The 21,427-nt window shown below is 42.3% G+C and overlaps 1 protein-coding gene across 5 annotated transcripts in view; it reads right to left on the bottom strand.

The window, feature by feature from the left end:
- Positions 1-21,427, bottom strand: part of Inpp5f (inositol polyphosphate-5-phosphatase F) — a 97,423-nt gene that overhangs the window by 30,952 nt on the left and 45,044 nt on the right. For all 5 annotated transcript variants that reach the window (XR_013045347.1, XM_076553517.1, XM_006976994.4 and 2 more), the window contains exons 3-4: positions 6,255-6,391; positions 89-217 (exon numbers count right to left, since the gene is read on the bottom strand). Coding sequence is in view for 4 of the 5 variants with exons in the window: in XM_006976994.4 (XP_006977056.1) it covers positions 89-217; positions 6,255-6,391 (266 nt within the window). In the remaining variant the exon portion in view is untranslated. The remainder of the gene's footprint in view (positions 1-88; positions 218-6,254; positions 6,392-21,427) is intronic.

Here is a 21,427-nt window from a genome sequence, read left to right as displayed (position 1 = left end):
ACACAAAAAGCTTCCAGATTAATTTAATTACCAGCAACTTATGACTAATCAAAGATGGATTCAAAGTCCATGTCAATCAAACTCTTACTTTTTTTTTGTTGGGAGCAGACACGTTGGATTTGATATTTGTAAACGTCTTCAGTAGAAACTTGGAGTCATCAGGAGATGGTATAATCTTCTCTGGCTTGTTAATTCCAAAATGATGCTTCTTACAGAGCTAAATAATTTTTAAAAAGGATGACTCATTATTAATTACTATATGCTTTAAATGTTCAAGTAGGAGTCTGGAAGTAAATGCTACTGCTCACACATTTGTGTTAAAAGTAGACCCCAAGAGTTAGCAAAGCGACTAAGCAGGTAGAATACAGCTATCGTTTCAGTAATTAGAAGCCACACTACAAATAAAAAGGAAGAATACAGGTAAGAATATACTTAGGAATTAAAGGCAACAAACCCAGGTTCAGAGCATAGTTTACTCTTATCTAACATGTCCAAAGGATACAATGTTCTGGTTGAGGTTATTAGTATTTTCAAAACTGGCATCATCTAAGAACAAAACATTGCAAAACACACATCTGCTATGCCTTGAGGTCATTACAAACATCTGTGTTAAATATTCATTTATGCTAATTACCTGAGTGTTTTGATTGAAAAAAATGTCCTGAGTTGGCTCTACAGGGACTCTTAAAAGCTGGACCTTTCAAAACTCTCTCCTCCTGTCTTTACACACAATAATGAAATTGGCAAATAACATGATTTGGGTTCAGAGATTAGTCAAATTTAAAGAGCAGTAATTAGGGGTTATTAAAAAAAGGTGCAATCCAACTGGCAAGTTAAGAGGAGGGGACATGAATATGGATGTGTTGGGACAAGAACAGGGGACAGACAGCTCCAACAAAGGAAGGGCTGAGAGTCAATTAAATGCTTTATTTTATAAGCTGCTTTGGTTATGGTGACCAACAGGTCACTAGAACAGTAACTAAAGACAACTGTCTTTGTTTTCGTTTCCTTCATCTGCTTTTATCTGAGGATGGAGGAGCATTGACTTGGGCCACTATCCCTTAGCTCCTTATCAAAAACCCAAGAATTCTGAGAATTGAGCATTTATTTTTAAACTTTATTAAAAATTCAGTTAACAGAGGCTGGAAAGATGGTTCAGCACTTAAGAGCACTTCAAGAGGACCCATGTTCAGTTCCCAGCACCCACATGGCTGTTGGGAACTCCAGTCCCAGGGCATCCAACACCTTCTTTTGGTCTCTTATGGAATGCAGGCATACATGCAGGCAAAACAACCATACACATAAAAAATTTTAATTAAAAGAGTGCATTTATAAACTGCCCTGAGACTACATGACACTTATCATTTACTGTTTAGCATAAATGCTTATTTATGAGTATTTAGCATAAATACTCATGATTCGTTAGGAAATATTAATGTCTTGTATTGTGGGATATGGCTTAGATTCAGCTGGGGCATAGATAATAGATGGAATAAACTTCCTGGTGTGGTCTGAATGAGAAACGCCCTCCACAAGCTCATGTATTTGAATACTTCGTCCCCAACTGGTGGCACTGTTTGGGAAGGTTATGAAGCTTTGGGGAGGTGGAGACTAATGGATGAAGTATGCCATGGAGGGCGGGCGGGCTTTGAGGTTCTCTAGCCTTGTCCCATTCCTGCTGTCCACCCCCACCCCCCACCCCCGCCTCTTCTTCCCTCTGCACTCTCCTGGGTGAGGATGAAAACATGAACAGTCAACTCCCATGATCCTGCTGAGATGTTTAACCTCCCTGTTGCCATACCCTCCCCAACATGACGGACAATGCCCTCTGAAACCATAGCCAACTTAAGACCTTTTCTAATTTGCTTTTGGTTATGGTATTTTATCACAGCAATAGACAAATAACTAATATACTGTGTGCACGTGCGTGCATTATGGGGTTGGGGTGACAGATAAGACAGACAGACAGACAGGCTGACGGACTGACTCATTATGTAGCCCTGGCTGGCCTGGAACTTGCTATATAGATTAAACTGGACTTGAACTCAAAGAAGTCCACCTGTCTCTGCTCTCAAGGGCTGAGATTAAAGGTGTGTGCCACCATGCCTGGCTAATACACTTTTTTTTTTTTAATTTTAAATACTCCTTTGAAATCACATGCAAGTATGTGTACAAAACCAAAAAAAAACTTAACTATAAAACAAATATGTTATCAGGCAGTGGTGGCGCACGCCTTTAATCCCAGCACTCAGGAGGCAGAGCCAGGTGTATCTCTGTGAGTTCGAGGATAGCCTAGTCTACAGAGCAAAATATAGGACAGGCACCAAAAACTACATAGAGAAACCCTGTCTCAAAAAACAAAACAAACAAAAAAATATGTCTTCAAAGAAGTCAGATAAGAATTACAGATCTCTGTAACAAAGCATAAACTCATTGAACCACCTTAATCAAAAGTCATTCCAATGAATCTTCTATATAATACTTTTAGAAAAGACAAGTATAGACCATTATCTTTCCAAAAGGATTGACAGTCAGCCCTATCAGAGAACAGTGATAAGAAAAATTATTTCTAAGGAACCCTTCCAATCATAAAATATTTTGTTTGGACACAACCCTACATAATACATAGCGTTAACAGTGGGACCATCTTCCCTTTTCCAGAGGTCTAAGAGTCCTCTAAAGTGTATAATAGGCCCTTATTACAATTTTTTTTTTTTTTTTTTTTTTTTTTTTTTTTTTTGGTTTTTTTCGAGACAGGGTTTCTCTGTGTAGCTTTGCGCCTTTCCTGGAACTCACTTGGTAGCCCAGGCTGGCCTTGAACTCACAGAGATCCGCCTGCCTCTGCCTCCCGAGTGCTGGGATTAAAGGCGTGCGCCACCACCGCCCGGCCCCTTATTACAATTTTTATTAAAATAAAAAAAAAACCTATCCACTACCATAAACTCCCTCATTTTTTCTATTCTTTTTGCAACTTATATTTCACAACCAAGACTAAAAACTGATGTTGTTAAGGAAAAGGAAAACAAATGGTTCTACTTTCAAATTTGTTATCTATATCCATCCTGAGATAAAATTTTAAACAGCTTTCTGATGGGAAACTAAGCATGGAAAATGATGCTGTTCTCTATTACAGCAATGAGATATAGCACATAAGACATGCAGACATGGAACATAAGCCTTTGATGCTTTAAGGGTACGTTTTCAAAATGCATAATGCATGTCTTCTCATTTGAGCCCTAAAGTTCCACCCATAGCCATATACATATATATACATATATACTATATATATTAATGATACTATACATTGGAAAACAGTGTGGCAATTCCTAAAGAAGTGAAGCAGAATTACCAAAATGACCCAGGAACTCTATACTCACGGAAAATGAAAACCTATGTGTACCAAAACCTTGTATGGTACAAACTGTTTACAGCAGCATTATTCCTAGTAGTCTAAAAAAGAAAACAGCTCAAATGTCCATCAACTGATGGTAAGTTAGACAAAACAGTACACTCATACAATGAAAGATTACTTGACAATAATGAGGACTAAAGATCTGGCAAATGTACAACAAATACACTGGCAGACCAATATGCCACACACCCACCTCAGGTAAAACACAACTGAGGCAGAAACTATACATCTAATATTAGAATCTGCAAGAAAACTGTTTCTGCTCCAATTACAGAAGACAAACCGGGCTTCAGCAAATCTGAGGAAGCTGACCCACTAAACAGCGGGAGGACTCTGCTGGAAAGCCTGACAGCGGGGGTCATGCAGAGCGAGCGCTAACCAGGCCTCAAACCAGCAAGGATGCTGCAGGAGAAGACACGAGCGCATCCCCTCACAGGTACTTTTTACGTGTATGCCCATAAAAGACAGCAGGAGTTAGGGGAAAGTGTGCCAAACATGAAGCACGCGTGCGTGCATGCATGAGTGCTGGTGTCACAGAGCCCATTGGATTTTCTGTAGGTGGAGTTATAGACAGTGGTGAGCCATCCGACATGGATGCTGGGAACTAAACTCTGGTTCTCTTAAAGAGCAGGAGGTGCTTTTAATAGCTATCTCTCCAGTTCCTAGCCATCATTATTTCAAGTGGTAGTTTTTTCCTTCTCCTTTATAATAATACAAAAAAAAAAAATAAGCTTCTAAAAGCTTATTTTATTTATTTAAATTCAATGTTTGAGTCAGGGTCTTGTAGAGCCCAGTCTGGTCTCAAACTCACTGTAGCTGAGGACATCTTGAACGGCTAGTCCTGCCTCTGAAGGCCACACCACCACTCCTGGCTTTAGAAGCTCCTTTAATGGAGTTTACATGAACAGAAAGGAGGAGATTATGGTGATATTTTATTTGTACTGAAATGTGATTTTATTTGTATGTTAATAAATAAAGTTGCCTGGGGGTCAGAGTTCATAGCAAGCCATAGCAGAAGCCGGGTGGTGGTAGTGCACACCTTTAATGCAGATCACAAGACACACAGATCTCTGCATGTTCAAGGATACAGCCAGCATGGAGACACATGCCTTTAATCTCAATACCAACCATAGAGACCTAGAGGTCTGTATAGACAAGCAGTGGTAAGGAGGTCATGTGGTTGGGTTTACAACCAATGAGAAGGCAGAACAGAAAGTCAATAAAAAGACAGATACACAGGAAGTAGTGCTCTTGCTGAGGGGAAGGACAGCAGCGGCAGTGAAGGGTAAGAAAAGGTTTTTAGCTCTTAGCTATTGCTCTGACCTCTTGGGCTTTTAACTAGGCATTTGGCTCCATGTTTCTTATTTAATAACACAGTTACATCTACAGGAGACGACAGATTTAAGTGACTATCTTAGAAGACTAGAAGAAATGTTATGATTATCAGGATAGCTACCCTTGCTTCTCCTGCTATTCACAGCTGGAAAGTTCTTTTACTGTGATACATCCGTAAAAGGGGAAAGGCATAATAATAATTTCTAAAATATTCACCCAATGTATGGAAATACTTTCTCTATAGTTACTGCAGTGGTTTGAACGAAAATGCCCCCAGTAAGCTCTCACATTTGAATACTAGATCCCCAGTTGGTGGTGCTGTTTTGGGGAGGTTTGGGAGATGTGACCTTGCTGGAGGACATCACAGCGGCAGGCTTTGATGTTTCAAATCCACACCATTCTTCGTTTACTCTCTGCTTCATGCCGCAGTTTAAGATGTGAGCCCTCAGCTTCTGTTCAAGCCAACTAAGACTGCACTCGCTATCATGATGGACTCTTCTCCCTCTGGAACCACAGGTCCAAATAAACTCTTTCTTCTATAAGTTGCCTTGGTCATGGTGTTTTAGGACCGCAACAGAGAAGTATTACCCTTTCCCCTAATTAGCACAAGTCATAAGATATATTCCATTCCTAACATGAACCATAATCTTTGGTGACTATCAGCACTATAGTTCAAATAGCCTGATCATTCTAAAAATAGCCAGTCCTGCTGGGGAGATGGTTCAGTGAGTCAAGTGTCTGTCACATAAGCTGGAGGACCTGTGTGTGTGCACCCATGCTGGACCCCAAGCACCCAGGTAGAAGCCAGGCATGGAGGCATGTGCCTGTAACCACACCACTGAGAGGCAGAAAAGGCAGATGTGTTGGCCAGACAAGTCTAGGCAACCCATGAGCACTAAGTTCAGTGAAAGACTCTATCTCAAAAAAAAAAAAAAAAAAAAAAAAAAAGAATGCCAAGCTGATCATGGTGGCACATGCCTTTAATCCCAGTAGAGGCAGGAGGATCTCGGTGAGTTCAAGGCCAGCCTAGTCTACATAGGGAATTCTAGTACAGCCAGAGCTACATAATGAGACCCTGTCTCCAATCCTCTATACCCTACAAAAAAATAAAATAAAAAATAAAAAAGTAAGTGCTAGAGGAAGACATGTGATGTTGGCCTGTCTTCCACATGTGCATACACAAACATCTCCACGTGCACACACATGCACATGCAAAAGCCAGTTGTGCCATGTGATGGAAGCTTCATTTTCATGTTATTTGAAGATATCTTTCCCTCAACATCACCTCGACCAAAGCAGCTCTGCTTCTGTCTCACACAATGCATTTCACGGGTTCTGCATTTCACGGAGTCTGCTGCTAATGGAAGGCTTGAAGACTACATCAGTTATTTTAAATATGCAGTTCTAGACACATGCATCCGGAGTCTACGGAACCAGATCGAACCAGATCCTCATATCTGCTATCACGTCTTGGCGTCTCTGTGACAGTCCCCTGACGCCACCTTACCTCCAGCTCAAGCTCCTGAGGTTCCATTTCAGAAAGAGACAAGACAGCAATTTTGGTAACTTTACAGACTTCATGGTCTCCTGGGAGTTTGCCCACCAATGCTTTCTGCCGAATTAAAATAAGCCACCATGGGAGATCTGAAAGAAAGAAAAAAAAATCTAATGAATGGATGGTATTCCTAGATTGCTGCTGGCCTGGGAGTGAATGACCTAACAGTAACAAAATGTAAAATACACAATAAAGAAGTCCCTTGGACAGAAGATGTCCAGCCTCACTCCGAGAAACGTGAATGACATGGCAAACTCTTGTGGCCCGGCTATGGGGAAACAAGAACTATCACAATTGTGCTGGTAAGGGACCAAAGGACACAGCCCAACTGAAGAACAGTGCACGATGCCTGTAAAACATCCAAGTAGTCAAGGATAAGAAATGATTCTTGTGTGTATTAAGTGAAAAGCTCAGGTATGTTACTAATGTGTGCAATGTAGCTGTGCAGTCATGCGCCACTCTATGAGATGGCATCCAGTGACATGGCTCCATAAGATTCTAATGGACCCGGGAGATTCCCACTGCCTCATGACAGAATGGCACGCCTCAGTGTCATTCTTTTTGATTTGATCTGTGTCACGTGTGTAGTGATGAGGAATGCTGGTAGAAAGGAACTCACTGCACCGCCAGTGGACAGGACTTATTTGAATATATACACTGTGTTACACTTGCCATCGGTTTACTATGGAGTATTTGCTTGAGGGGGATGTACTGAGCCCCGAGTCCAGGGCTCTGTGCACTAGGCACACACTCTTACAGAGCTTACTGAGCCCCGAGTCCAGGGCTCTGTGCACTAGGCACACACTCTTACAGAGCTCACTGAGCCCCGAGTCCAGAGCTCTGTGCACTAGGCACACACTCTTACAGAGCTTGCTGAGCCCTGAGTCCAGGGCTCTGTGCACTAGGCACACACTCGTACTGAGCAGCATCACCAGGCCTACCATCATTTTCCTTTGTTTCTCACACTTGCTGCTCTGCACAGGACCTAGGTTCAGTTCCCAGGACCCACATGGCAGCTTACAACTATCTGTAACTCTAGTTCCAGAGGATCTGATACCCATTCTGACCTCCACAGACACCAGACATGTATCTGGTACATATACACACGGACAGGCAAAACGCCTACACACATAAAACAAAATAATCTAAAAACAAAACTGTTTTTAAGTTTTCTGTAAAACATCACATCAAGATAATGCTGGCAGCAGGCTCTTATGTCATACCTATGTCCTATTTATCACAATTCTGGACTGAATCAGGAGGCTACGTCAAGTGATTTGATCTCTCTCAAGAGGTTTGTGTCCTAATGATGTCCCAAAGAAGCCCTACAATGATGACTGCTTATGGAACATATCCCAGTCATTAAGAAACACATACTGCCATTATGATAATATAAGATATATTTTATTAAATCAAAGCACACAAAAGTGCAGCAGTTCCTCTTCACAGTGGGTCTACTTTCTCTAGTTTTAGTCACTTGTGGTCAATTCTAGTCTAAAAGCACCAAATGGAAAATTTCAGAAATAAACAATTAGGATGTTTTCAGTTCTAGGTCACCAAGGTGGGCATGGTGGTCTGTAATTCCAGTTGCTCAGGAGGCTGAGGCAGGAGGATTGTGAGGCCTGGACATCTCAGAAAGACTCTTATATTAAAATAAAGTAGAGACAGGAGGACTTGAGAGACAGCTCAGCAGTCCAGAAACCCAGGTCCCAGCATCTGCATGGCAGCTAATGACCATCCAGAACTCCGGTTTCATGTGATCGAAACCCTCTTCTGGCCTCATGGGCACTGTATGCACGTGGTGAACAGACATGCATGTAGGCGAGACACACATATAAAATAAAAATAATATAAATCTTTTTTTAAATTTAAGTAAAGACCAGTGAGGTAGCTGAGTGGGTAAAAGCACTTGCCACAAAAATCGGACAGCCTGCTTGATTTCTGGAGTCCACGATGGAAGGAGGAGCTGATCCCTTAATGCTGTCCTCCAACTTCCACTGTGGCGCGCGCGCGCGCGCGCGCGCACGCGCGCGCACACACACACACACACACACACACACACACACACACACACACACACAAATAAATAATAATAAATAAATTTTAAAATAAAGTAGGAAGAGGCTGGAATATAGCTCAGTGGTAGAGCACTTGCCCAGCAAGTACAAGATCCCAGGTCCAATCTCTAGCACCACAAAAATAAATAAATTGCATGCCATTCTGAACAGTGTAATGAAACCACATGACATTCCACCCTGTCTTAGCACTGAACCACCCCTTTGTCCAGAGTATCCATGCTGTATATGTTACCTGCCCATTTATACTCAGCTGGATTACCAGACTGACAGCCCTACAGAGCATCCTGCTGCTACAGTGCCAGCTGTTATCTGCTATTGCAGGCGTCTACTGGGGATGGAACATCCCCCTCCAGAAAGGAAGATATTGAACTTCTGTTGCTCTGCCCTCCATATAAGAAGGAAGGTGTGCCTGGGCAGTGGTGGTGCATACCTTTAATCCCAGCACTCCAGAGGCAGAGGCAGGTGCCGTCCAGGCCAGCCTGGCTGAGTTCCAGAACAGCCAGGGCCACAAAGAAAAACCTGCCTCGAAAAACAAAACAAAACAAAAAACAAAAAAAGAAGGTGTGGTAAGCTCATATACATATGTAGATTCATTTATACAAAAACAAGAGGAGAACTAAGCCGGAAGTTAATGTGATTGGTTAACGATAAGAGGGGAAGTAGGAATGAGGTGGAGAAGGGCATCGGGAATGGGACAGAAAAGAAGAGGGGGTGACCGTTCTGACGCGTTCTTAAGAACGAATGGTCTGAGTCTAGTTCTGATTCCTAGAACAACAGGAACACTTCCGTCAGCCCGAATGTGAGGGAATGCCACACTAACACAAGTGGTGAGCCCTCCTCTGGATACTGAAAACAAACGGCACTACACTGAAAAAAAAGCCCCAGAACTGGAGTTAGGAAGGACTGTGGCCACCGTGTGCATTCTGGGAAATAAACCCAGGTCCTCTGCAAGAGCAACAAGTGCTTTTAACTACTGAGTCATCTCCAGCTCCATCTCCCTTTTCGTAAGAAGATTTAAACATTACAGATAAAACTAAAGTTCTCTTGACACGCCTTGACCACCATCCCTTAGTCTACAGAAAGTCCTCAGCTCAACTCCAACTCCACTCTGTTAGTTCTCTCCTGTGAGAAGAGCAGAGATAGTAGATGATTACCATTTCTTGGCACTAGTCCTTTTAATTTTGTTTGAGGGCTTTAAAAACAGTATAACAATTCCTGATTTTATAGCCATCACTCAGCTGCTCTTTTAGATGCTTTCCAATTTATCTCTCCATATAATCATCCATGTGAAATGGTGAAAACCATTCATGGAGAAAATGAACAGACAAGGTACACTGCTGGATCTCCTTTGTTTACTTATACTGATGGCCTAGTGCTGGAGGCAAGATTCCTCAGGCCAGAGTTACCTCTCCTAGGTCCGCTCCTAGGAACAGAGAGCACAACATAACACTCACACAGTGGTGTGGTTTTAAGGACCAGACACACAAGTTACACTCAGGCTGATCCAAAGATGGGGTGGAGATTAGCTATTCTTTTATAACATAAAATTTGAATACAAAGATTCAAATTATTATTGTTGATGCTGTTATTACAGAGATAAGGTTTCACATAACCCACACAGGCCTGGAATTCACCATGAAGAGTGACCTTGAACTCTTCCTGATCCTCCTGCCTCCACCTCCCAAGTGCTAAGACTGAAGATGAGAGCCACCATAGCCAGCCCAAAGTCTCAAACACGTGAAGGGCTTCTGCAGTTTATACCTCAGACAGCCACGGAAAGGTTTCTACATTGTACCAGTGATTTCAGAGGATGAAATGTACTGGTAAAGAAGAAAAAAAGAAGATTAAATCTATTCACCTTTTCTTTGTTCTCTATGAAATTAGGAATAAGAACATCTACATGTTTCTCTGTCACTTCAAACTGACATCTAAAGGGAGAAATGTGAACCAAGTGACTAATTGCTCTTAATATACTTGAAGGTTGTATCAGATGCACAGCCCCCCCTCCCCCCCCCCAGTGCTGAAGATCAAACCCAGGACCTTGCGCATGCTAGGCAAGTGTCTGCCACCGAGCTGCAGCCCCCAACCCAGCTACAGCTTCTAATTATCTTCTGGTGATTTGAGCATCCTATGGGTTTTGAATGTTTTCTCTCCATGCTTCTTGCCTTAAACCTACTTTGATATTCACACAGCTATATCAGTTTTCATTAGGTTAATTTTCATACTTTTTCCCTTGAGACAGGGTCTCAGCATGCAGTCTTGGCCTGCCTAAAACTCACTACTGTGAGAAACAATGTTTCTATAAAAGGCAGGCAGCCTGGCAAGGACTCCTGTTTTCTGAACTTTCCTCTTTTCCTCTGTGCTGGACCAGACCACCAAGTCAAATTGTGAAGTCGTGCTCCCACCAATGGGAGGAGACAAAGAACACCTACCTACGTCAGGCACAGAAGACAGAATCCATCTTGGCCTAGTGGAGGCCTTGGTGCATCCTTTTCCCAAAAAGAATCGCCCTGCCATACTACTTTTGCTTTTTCATATGTTCCTTTGTGCGATGCTAAGATTATTATTTGCCTCTAACACTATGTAGACCAGGCTAGCACAGAACTCAAGATCTGCCTACCTCTATCTCTGCCCCTTCCTCCTGAGTGTTAGGATCAAAGGCGTGCACCACCATGTCTGACCCTGGTAGTTTCTTTTCCAGGACTCTTTACTTTCTGCCCCTCAGTACATATAATCCATGCTATGTAAGGGATTTATCTTGAAAGTGTCATGTAAATGGATTTTGGTTTTCCAGTGTGAAAAATCTTTGGTTTTTATATGAAATGCCACTTCCAATGTCTAGACTAAATCTATCATTTATTACTACTTTTCTCAGCCATTCCAAGTATACCTTTTACTTTCCTGACTTCTTTTTAATTAAGTCTTTAACTATTATTCCATTTTCCTACTCTGACAGCTTTTTACAATCTTTTATTACTGTTTGTCCTTACACAGTAGGAAATAAATACCTTAATCTATTAAACCTAATGTAAATTAGAGTCTTTACCAATTCCTAGAGAACAAAAGGATCTTGGAATAGTAACCTTGAAAATTCTTTTTGTATCTTGTCTTCTTCCTCCTCCTCCTCTTCTGTTTTTCCTTGTTAAATTCTCTAATGTTGCTGGGCAGTGGTGGCCACACCTTTAATCCCAGCACTGGGGAGGCAGAGGCAAGCGGATCTTGTGAGTCCGAGGCCAGCTTGGTTTACAGAGCGAGTTCCAGGACAGGCTCCAAAGCTACACAGAGAAATCTTGTCTTGAAAAAAAAAAAAAATCTCTAATGTTGCTGTTACTGTTGTGTTTTAATTCTTCATTAAATTTAAACTCCATATAAAACCAAATTCATTTATATTTACCAACTTATTTCCCTTCCCACTGACCTTCACTCCTTCCTACATCCCCATGCTTCCAGGAGTAATCATTTTTCTTTTGACTGGAGAACTTTCCTTTTTTTCCGGAACTGCTGGGAATTGAACCTGGAAGGGTAAATCTTGGGCCACAAGGATGCAGAGAAGTTAGGATGTTTTTACTGTAAACAAAGGTTCAGTTTCATTTGTGAAGTTCCCAGAAAATGTCGAGGAAAGGAGAAAGGCCATGCTTGAAAGTCATATAGGCTTAGGCCTTAAGCATAGTTCATTGCTGTTTTAACATTCTCCTTTTGTATTACTATTATTACTGTGTGTGAGAGACACAGACATGTACATACACATACACTGCAATCACCACAAAGGAAAAAATAAATAAAAGCAATTTTGTCTCTGCCCGCAGCCTTCACAGTCAATGCTGATAACAGATAACTGTGCTGGGATTCTTGCTTCCCAGCTGGCCAGAGGCTTTGATCAGACTTCTTTCGCCCTCCTAGGTCCTATTAATTTTCCTGTCTTACTGTTCTGCCTTCACCACACCATCCTATTTTAGAAAAGAAAGACATTATGAAATAGAAAAAACTAAGATATCTATCACTAGTATGTCTCTGTACTAAAAGAAATGGTAAAGAGTTCTTCAGGGTCTGGAGCTATAGTTCATGGTAGGCCAGCTCTCTAGCCCTGAGCTACACTTCTTTATCAGCTGTGACTCCATCTAAAGTGCATCAGACTGAAAAGAAAATAACCCTTAGCAACCCCTCCAAACATAACTTCAGAAGTCATGAAAAATAGTATGCGTGCGTACCACACAGACACGTAATCCTAATTCTTTTGAAAAGCCCACATCAAACACTCCTGGGTAATGGACTCTCCTTAAGTGCCTTTATTTTCTATTAACCCTACATTTAGATCTGTTTAAAACCTCTTCTTAACTAACTCTGACCTGCTTCATACTGGCTTATGCTGCACAGTAGAGAAGCTAGGGAGACGGCTGAGTGGGTAGTGTGCCTACAAGCATGAGCCAACACAGAAAGCTAGGCAGAGGGTCAGAGAGATGGCTCATCAGGTCATGGCACAGGCCACCCAGCCTGTTCCACACACCGTAACACAGAATTAAGTAATTCTGAAAAAGCTAGGCTGGCATAGTGGCTCTCCTGTAACCCCCGAGACTGGGAGGCAAAGACCTGGGGCACAGTGGCTAGCCAGACTAGCTGGCTAGATCCAATAAAAGACCTTACTGCTGTACACCGTGCACATGTGTCGCACTCATTGTTAATAAGAAAGCTGACTGGCCAATAGCTAGGAAGAATTTTCATGGCAGAGAGAACACTGGGAAGAATGAGGGCAGAGTCTGAGAAGTCGAGAGCCAGATATAGAAGAAGCAACATGGGAAATTCATAGATGAGGTTAAAGATGATCAGGCTTGATTAAGGAAGACCCCTGAAAATCCTGACTACAGACATAAAGAAATAAACCTAAAAAAAAAAAAAAAAAAAAAAAAAAAAAAAAAAAAAAAACCTACAAAATATGTAATGTGTATTTTACTTGTTCAAACATAAAATAAAAAATCATCTTTAACTGACTTGTACACACCACATATTCCATACTTGTATGTTATCTTTAAAAGTTTATGCATTTTCAGAACAAGGGGACCAGATATCAATGAAAACAGATGGTCCAGGTGATCCAGCATCTCAAAATACCTGTTACAATCTCCTCAAATTCTGCAACCAGAACAGCTTCAAGGATGCTGGCTGAGATGATCCAGTCCCACAAACTACTCCAGTCAAGACTAACAATTATCTTAATTTTCTCAAGGTTCCCCTAAAGTTACCAGTGCCCACAAACAATAGGAAGTAGTCTAGAGAACAATGCCCACATTCCCAAAAGATGGGCTATGGATGTTTATTATCATTTAAGGGGGGGTTGGTTACAAATTGTTATTGGTAATGGTCAGAAAAAAACTGAACAAAGGAGATTAGATTCAGGGATCTTGTTCTGAAAAGGAAAGGGGGGATATAGAAATAACAGAATAAGATAGGTTATTGAATCTACTTTTAAAATAAAACAGCAACTACTAGTCTTAAATATTTTACATTGGTGTGGATTTTGGTTTATTAATACAAATCTAAAGTTATTTTTGCTATACTGCTCTTGTTTGGGGCATTGAGTTTTGTTTTTTGGTTTTTTGTTTTGTTTTGTTTTGTTTTGTTTTTTGTTTTGGTTTGGTTTGGTTTTTTTCGAGACAGGGTTTCTCTGTGTAGCTTTGTGCCTTTCCTGGAACTCACTTGGTAGCCCAGGCTGGCCTCGAACTCACAGAGATCCGCCTGCCTCTGCCTCCCAAGTGCTGGGATTAAAGGCGTGTGCCGCCGCCGCTGCCGCCGCCGCCGCTGCCGCCGCCGCCGCCGCCACCACCACCCAGCAGGGCATTGAGTTTATACAGCTCAGTTATACAAATGTAATGTATAATTAAAAAATACAGATTAATAGTCATCTATAATAGTCAAACTTATAGTCATATTAGGTATATGACAAAGTTAAACAGATATATTTAGATAGATATATAGATAGATAGATATATATATAGATCGATAGATAGATGATAGATAGATAGATAGATAGATAGATAGATAGATAGATAGATAGATAGTCTTCAAACATTTCAAAGACCTACAGAATATGACATTTAAAATGTTTTGGTAACATAAGACTTTTCTTGACAGTGAGACATGCACTCCTGATAACATCTATTTACAACATCTATTTACTTCAGAGAAGATGATGGGCATTGAAGAACCTCCATATGGAGTTTGCTTTCTTGATAGCAAAAGCTGCCATTTGGGAAAAAAAAAAAACAAAACTGTCCTTGCCTCAATTGTTGACAGGGTACTATCCAAACTGGACCAGCAGGATGCAAAAGAAAAGCAACTGCCAAACTTTGCCAAGATAAGGTAGGATAGTCCTTCAAAATTCCCTGCTTCTCAGAAATGTCTATCAACTATACCAGGCCTGTAGGCCAGACTTGGATGCCCCAACATTACAGAAGCTAGATGTCCCTGTCATTAGGTAACATTTCATCCTTTTGGAATTTTTGATGGAATTCAAGACTAAATAATTAAACTTACAGCTTTCCTTAGTTATGATAGAAGGTAAATTAGTTATACAATTGTAGACCCACAAAGATAGATAATAAAGTATTTTTTCTAAATTTGCCAAATACAAATGTACTGCATATTATAACTATAATTCTTACTTGATAACTATTTTTGTTGTATATAATTTTACTATGTTAAAGTCAAAACCTTCCTTTTTATTTAAACAAAAAGGGGGGAATGCTATGGAATAATCCTTCTGTACATTGTGAAAATATGTTGCACTCATTGTTAATAAAAAGCTGATTGGCCAATATCTAGGCAGGATTTTTTGAGGCAGAGAGAATGCTGGGAAGAAAAAGGGTAGAGTCTGAGGAGTCTTGAGTCAGACGTGGAAGAAGCAACATGGGAAGTTCATAGATGAGGTAAACAAGCCTTGAGGAAACATAGAGACTAGTAGAAATGGGTTAATTTAAGTTGTAAGAGCTAATTAGTGGCAAGTTAAGCTATCAGCAGAGCATTTATAATTAATATTAAGTCTCTGTATTTGGGAGCTGGCTGATGAGACAGAGCAGACCAAAGTCCCTATGAAAAACTCCACCTACATCTTACCTCAGTAAAGAAAGTAGACCAATCTAGGAAGACATCTAACATTCATCTCCAACCTCCATAGGCACATACACGCGCTTGCACAGGCACCCATACACACATACATTCCTAATCACACACACACACACACACACACACACACACACACACACACACACACATACACACACACACACACACACACACACACACGTGTGGTGATATTTTGTTTGTGCACTAACAAATAAAGCTTGCCTGGAGATCAGAGTGTGGAGCTAGCCACTAGAGGCCAGGCAGTGGTGGCACACACCTTTAATCCCAGCCCTTGGGGGGAGGAAACAGGAAGTGGTATGGTTGGGCAGAGAGAGGAAGTGATAAGGTGAGGTGGAGACAGGAACTCGGCTCCTTTCAGTCTGAGGCCTCAGTAGAAGTAAAATCCTCTCTAGTGGCTGCTGCTCTACTTCTCTGATCTTTCAGCTTTCACCCTGATATCTAACTCTGGGTTTTTAATTAAGACCAATTAGAACTTGCAATACACACATGCATCCATAGTCTCTCTCTCTCTCTCTCTCTCTCTCTCTCTCTCTCTCTCTCTCTCTCTCTCTCTCTCACACACACACACACACACATACCCATACACCATACACACATGCACCCATAGTTATACACACACCCATATACCATACACATGTGCACTCACAGTCACACACACATACACATCCATAGTCACACATATACACCCATATACCATACACACGTGCATCCATAAACACATGTGCATCCATAAACACACACACACACACACACACACACACACACACACACACACACAGAGTCCCAACCTCATGTGAGTAGAACTATCTGAATAGAACCCCCTACCCTCAGGCTGTTATGGGTAACAAAGTGGAACTGTGACTCAGGCAACAAACCACCACCACTAACAATGGCACCCAGTTTTTAATTTTAGTGTTGTGTGATGTACCTTTTTTGTTGTTCGTTTTGGTTTGGTTTGGTATTTTGGTTTTTTGAGACAGGGTTTCTCTGTGTAGCCCTGGCTGTCCTGGAACTGGCTCTATAGACCAGGAAAATCACAGAGATCCGCCTGCCTCTGCCTCCCGAGTGCTGGGATTAAAGGTGTGTGCCACCATCACCTGGCTTTTTTTTTTTTTTTTGAGACAGGGTTTCTCTGTGTAGCCTTGGCTGTACTGGAACTTTCTCTGTAGACCAGGCTGGCCTTGAATTCACAGAGGTTCACCTGCCTCAGTGATGTACCTTTAAGTGGTCCTTTGATAGTTAATTTTATATGTCAATTCAACTGAGTGATATCATGATAGCTGGTATGTTGTGGGATATCTGTACACTGTGTGAAGATGTATTTGCTGTGATTGGTGTAATAAAAGGCTGAATGGCCAATAGCTAGACAGGAAGAGGTTAGTCAGGACTTTCGGGGACAGAAAGGACTCGGGAAAGAAGAAAAGCAGAGTCGCCAGCCAGAGAGAGAGGAAACAGGGGGTATAGATGAAAGAAAGGTAAAAAGCCATGAGGCAAAAACATGGATTAATATAAATGGGTTAATTTAAGTTATAAGAGCTAGTGAGACAAGCCTAAGCTAAGGCCGAGCTTTCATAATGAATAAGTCTCCATGTCATTATTTGGGAGCTGGCTGGCAGGACAGACTCCTTACACTGGTACATTTCTGGCTATGTGTACATGGCTATCTCAAGACAGGATCAGCATTGAAAGCAGTAGACCAGTGCCCTCACTAATGTGGGGGAGCACTACCCAGTGTGCTGAGGACTGGAGAGAACAGAACAAAGAGGAAAGGCTAATGCACCCCCTGGGTCATCTCCTGCCCTGAGAGATTGGTACAGTGGTTCTTGAACTTTGGGGTCTGGACCAGGTCTTACAGCACTGGTTCCTCCAGTTTTGGGGTACTGGTGCCTGGCCTGGAACCACCCCACGGGGTTTGCTGGTCCTCCAGCTTGTATCCAGTTCACATCCTAGTGAACCTTTCCTCCCCCTTCACGTCCCACCCCTGCTTTGTTTCTTGAGAGTCCCAGTTCATACAGATGGTAGACAGGAAGCAAAGGTTGCTAGAGCAGATACCTGTGACTGGAGGACTGGGTTATGGCTGTAGCAGGAGTTTGGAGATACATTTGGGAAAAGCCAACTCGGTCATGAATGAACCTTTAAAGGCGATTCCACTGACAGCTTAGAAACTACAAACCTGAAGAGAAAGCCTCAGTCTTCTCAGGGGATGCTTATGTATCCCTAACAAGGTGTTGACACACGGGAAGATATGGGAAGGGCAATCCTAAGAAGTCCTAGAAAGAAATAAGGAACATGTTACTGGGCAACAGAGAGGAGGCCAGCTTTGTTACGAAGAGGGAAAAGACCGTGCCTGAAGCATGTTCACGCTCCACTGTTCTGTAGAGGGAAACCTGAAGAATAATTAACCTGGGTATTTAGCTGAAGCTATTTCTAAGTCAAATGTCATTGCTAAACTCTACCTGACTGATTATGGTAAAATTTAAGAAGACAAATATGACTCAAAGGCACAATTGTTAAGCCAAAAAAAAAAAAAAAAAAAAAAAAAAGCAGAACTTTCAAAGAGGTGAATACTTCTCAGCCTGTCTTTGCTGCAAACTACAAGAAAGGCAAAGGCACTCTGGAGAAAATGCTGAGGCCCAGCATCTGTGTGACAGAGAGAATGAGTCTAGGTGATTAGACCTGGCTATCCTGGCGGGAAAACCACTGGTGTGAGAGAGGAGGGATAACAATGGCTACTGACTTTAGGGATTTCACAGAGCAAACAAAGACGTTTGGTGAGAACGAGCACTCTTCTTCAAAGCATGATTCTGACATCATGAGACCTGTCTCCTCAGTTTCAAAAAGGAAGACCATGACTCACTCGCTTTCACCAGGCCAGGTAGCCTGATGAGCAGGGACACCCAGCATCCCAGGGCCACAGTCCTTTCTGAGTAGGAGAGCTGGGGCAGGGCCCCCATCTCAGTAGATCTGGGAAGTGGAACTTGATTATCAGAGCTGTCATTTTTAAACTTTCTTACATTTTATTCAGTGTGGTCGGGGAGGCGGACATTCATGTTATGGTGCTCATGTGGAGGTCAGAGGACAACCAGTGCGGAGTCAGTTCTCACCTTCCACCATGTAGGGCCCAGGAATCGAACTCTGGTTGTCAGGCACAGTGGCAAGCTCCTTTACCCACTGAACCATCTCAATAGCCCAAGGTATCGTTATTCTTTTTATGCTTATTTATGTGTGTGTTGTACGTGTGGGTACATTCCTGTTACAACATGTGTGTGGAGGTCAGAGGACAACCTGTGAAAGTCAGCTCTTGCCTTCTACCATTTGGGTCCCCAAGAATCAAATTCAGATGGTCCGGCCTGGTGGCAGCCATCCTGTCGATGTATACAACGACCTGTTACTATCAATGCCTAAGGAATTCACTGAGGAAAATGAGCTCAAGGAAAATGGGTTCATGCCAGAAAAATGGATGAAAAGTAGAGTGTGTCATGAGGCAAGCTTGCTGGCTCTGCCTTCAAAGAAGAAATAAGCTGTGTGCACAGTAAGCAACCTCTTGGGGGCTTGCAGCCATGGGTAGGTCACGTGCATGTGGCTGCATCAAGCATTGCTTTCTTGAGGAAGAGCAACCATCTGCACCAAGGAGACCAGAGTTCAGTCTCAAGGGAGGCACGAAACTCTGACACATCAAATCACAGAACAAGCTGAGGGGAGCAAAGAAAAGAACAGGACATTCAGCACCCCTGGCTAGACACCTGGGGAACGTGAGGGACAAACGAAACAAAAAGAATGGCCTGATCATCTGATCACTGAACATCAATTAGTTGCCTACTTCCAGAGCGGAACAACTAATAGAATGGAGCAGCTAAACACTGTCCAACACTGATTTTTACACTTCACTGGGGGGCGGGAGGAGGGAAAGTGAGTGTGTGAGTGTGTGTGTGTGTGTGTGTGTGTGTGTGTGTGTGAGAGAGAGAGAGAGAGAGAGAGAGAGAGAGAGAGAGAGAGAGAGAATAATCTCTGAGTCATCTCATCAGCCCTGTTGTTTTTATTTTTAAGGTGTGAGTATCTTGCCTGCATGTGTATCTGTTCTCCATGTGCATGTAGTGCCTGAGGAGACCAGAGAGGGCATCAATGCCCTGGACTGCAGTTAGGGATGGCTGTGAGCGGCCGTGTGGCTCTCTTAACCAGTGAGCCACATCCCCAGGCCCTGAGTTATGTTGTGCCTGTTTGTTTGCTTTTGAAAAAGGCTCTCATTATGTGGTCCTGGCTGTCCTGGAACCTACTATGTAGATCAGGCTGGCCCTGAACTTACAGAGATCCACCTACTTCTGCCTCCTGGGTGCTAGAATTAAAGATGTGCACCACCACCCCTGGCCCTTGGTTTTATTTTTAGTTAAAATAAATCAGGGGCCGGGGAGATGGTTCAACAAGTAAAGGAGGGTAGTTGCCACCAAACCTGATGACCTGAGTTCAACACCCAGGATCCACATGGTGGAATGGAAGTACCAGCTCCCAGCTCCCACTGGTTGTCTTTTGACTTCCACATAGTTCAAATGCCCACACAACAGGGGAAGAGATTGTTTTGTTTTGAGTCAAGCTCTCTGTGTAGCCCCCACTGGCCTGGAACTCACTCATTATATAGCACAGGCTAGCCTTGAACTCAGGATCCTCCTGCCTCTGTACCCCAGTTGCTGGAAGTAAAGGTTTAATGCTTTAACATCCAGCTTTACTGATTGTGAGGCCTTTTAATATATATTATACACTATAATATATTTATTATATTACATAATATATTTAGGGAACGGTGAAATGACTCAAGAGATGAAGGCACCTGCCAGCACACCTGCCACCAAGCCTGACCAGATGAGTCTCAGAACCCACTTACATGGTGGAAGTAGGAAACCCAAACCTGATCTGTCCTCTGACCTCTCTCCATGGGCTATGGCACACTTGCATGCAAGCATAGGCACATGAAAGCACACCCATACAAAAACATAGCATTAAATTAACTAATTAAAACAAACAAATACATTTTCAAAGTAAAAGCATAAGAATTTTAAATTTAAAAATGAAAATAAATTTAAAAGAAAATTTAAAAATACAGCGTTAGGAGGCAGAGGCTGGTGGATCTCTGTGAGTTTGATGCCTGCCTCATCTGCGTATCGAGTTTCAGGCCAGCAGCAAACAAAAACCAGCTGCTTGTAAATATACAACTCAATGATCTTAATAAACTCATAGCTGTGAAACTTTCATCACAATCTCTGTGCGGATTTCTTGTTTATTGCTATTATTATTATTATTTGGTTTGTTTGTTTTTGGGACAGGGTCTTATGTAGTCCAGACCAGCCTTGACTGAGCCAGATTCAACTTTGTAGAAGATGACCTTGACTTTCTGATCTTCCTCCCTGCCCTCCGGGTGCTGAGATCACAGGTATGGAGCACCACAGCCAGTTTTCCTACAAGATTTTAATAATGGGACTTATCGGTAGACAATAAAGAATTTATTCCTACTTGGTACAATCAGACATGAAACACATTCAAATTGGAGCACTGTGGTGGTTTGAATAATAGGCCCTACAGCCCAGGAGTGGTGGCGCATGCCTTTAATCCCAGTACTCCGGAGGCAGAGGCAGGCAGATCTCTGTGAGTTCAAGGTCAGCCTGTCTACAGAGTGAGTTCCAGGACAGCTAGAGCTACACAGAGAAACCCTGTCTTGGAAAAAAAAAAAAAAAAAAGCCCCCATAGGCTCATATATTTGAATGGTTGGTCATTAGGGAGTGGCAATATTTAAGAGGGATTAGGAGTGTTGTCTTATTAGAGAAGGTGTGGCCTTGGAGGAAGTATGTCACTGAGGTCAGACTTTGGGGTTTCAAAGGCCCACTCGAGGCCCAGTGTTTCTTTCTGCTGCCCATGCATCCA

The sequence above is a fragment of the Peromyscus maniculatus genome, chromosome 1 (assembly GCF_049852395.1).
Source record: "Peromyscus maniculatus bairdii isolate BWxNUB_F1_BW_parent chromosome 1, HU_Pman_BW_mat_3.1, whole genome shotgun sequence".
NCBI lineage: Eukaryota > Metazoa > Chordata > Mammalia > Rodentia > Cricetidae > Peromyscus > Peromyscus maniculatus.
The sequence above is the reverse complement of the archived record's forward strand: the minus strand, read 5'-3'. Positions and strand labels throughout refer to the sequence as shown.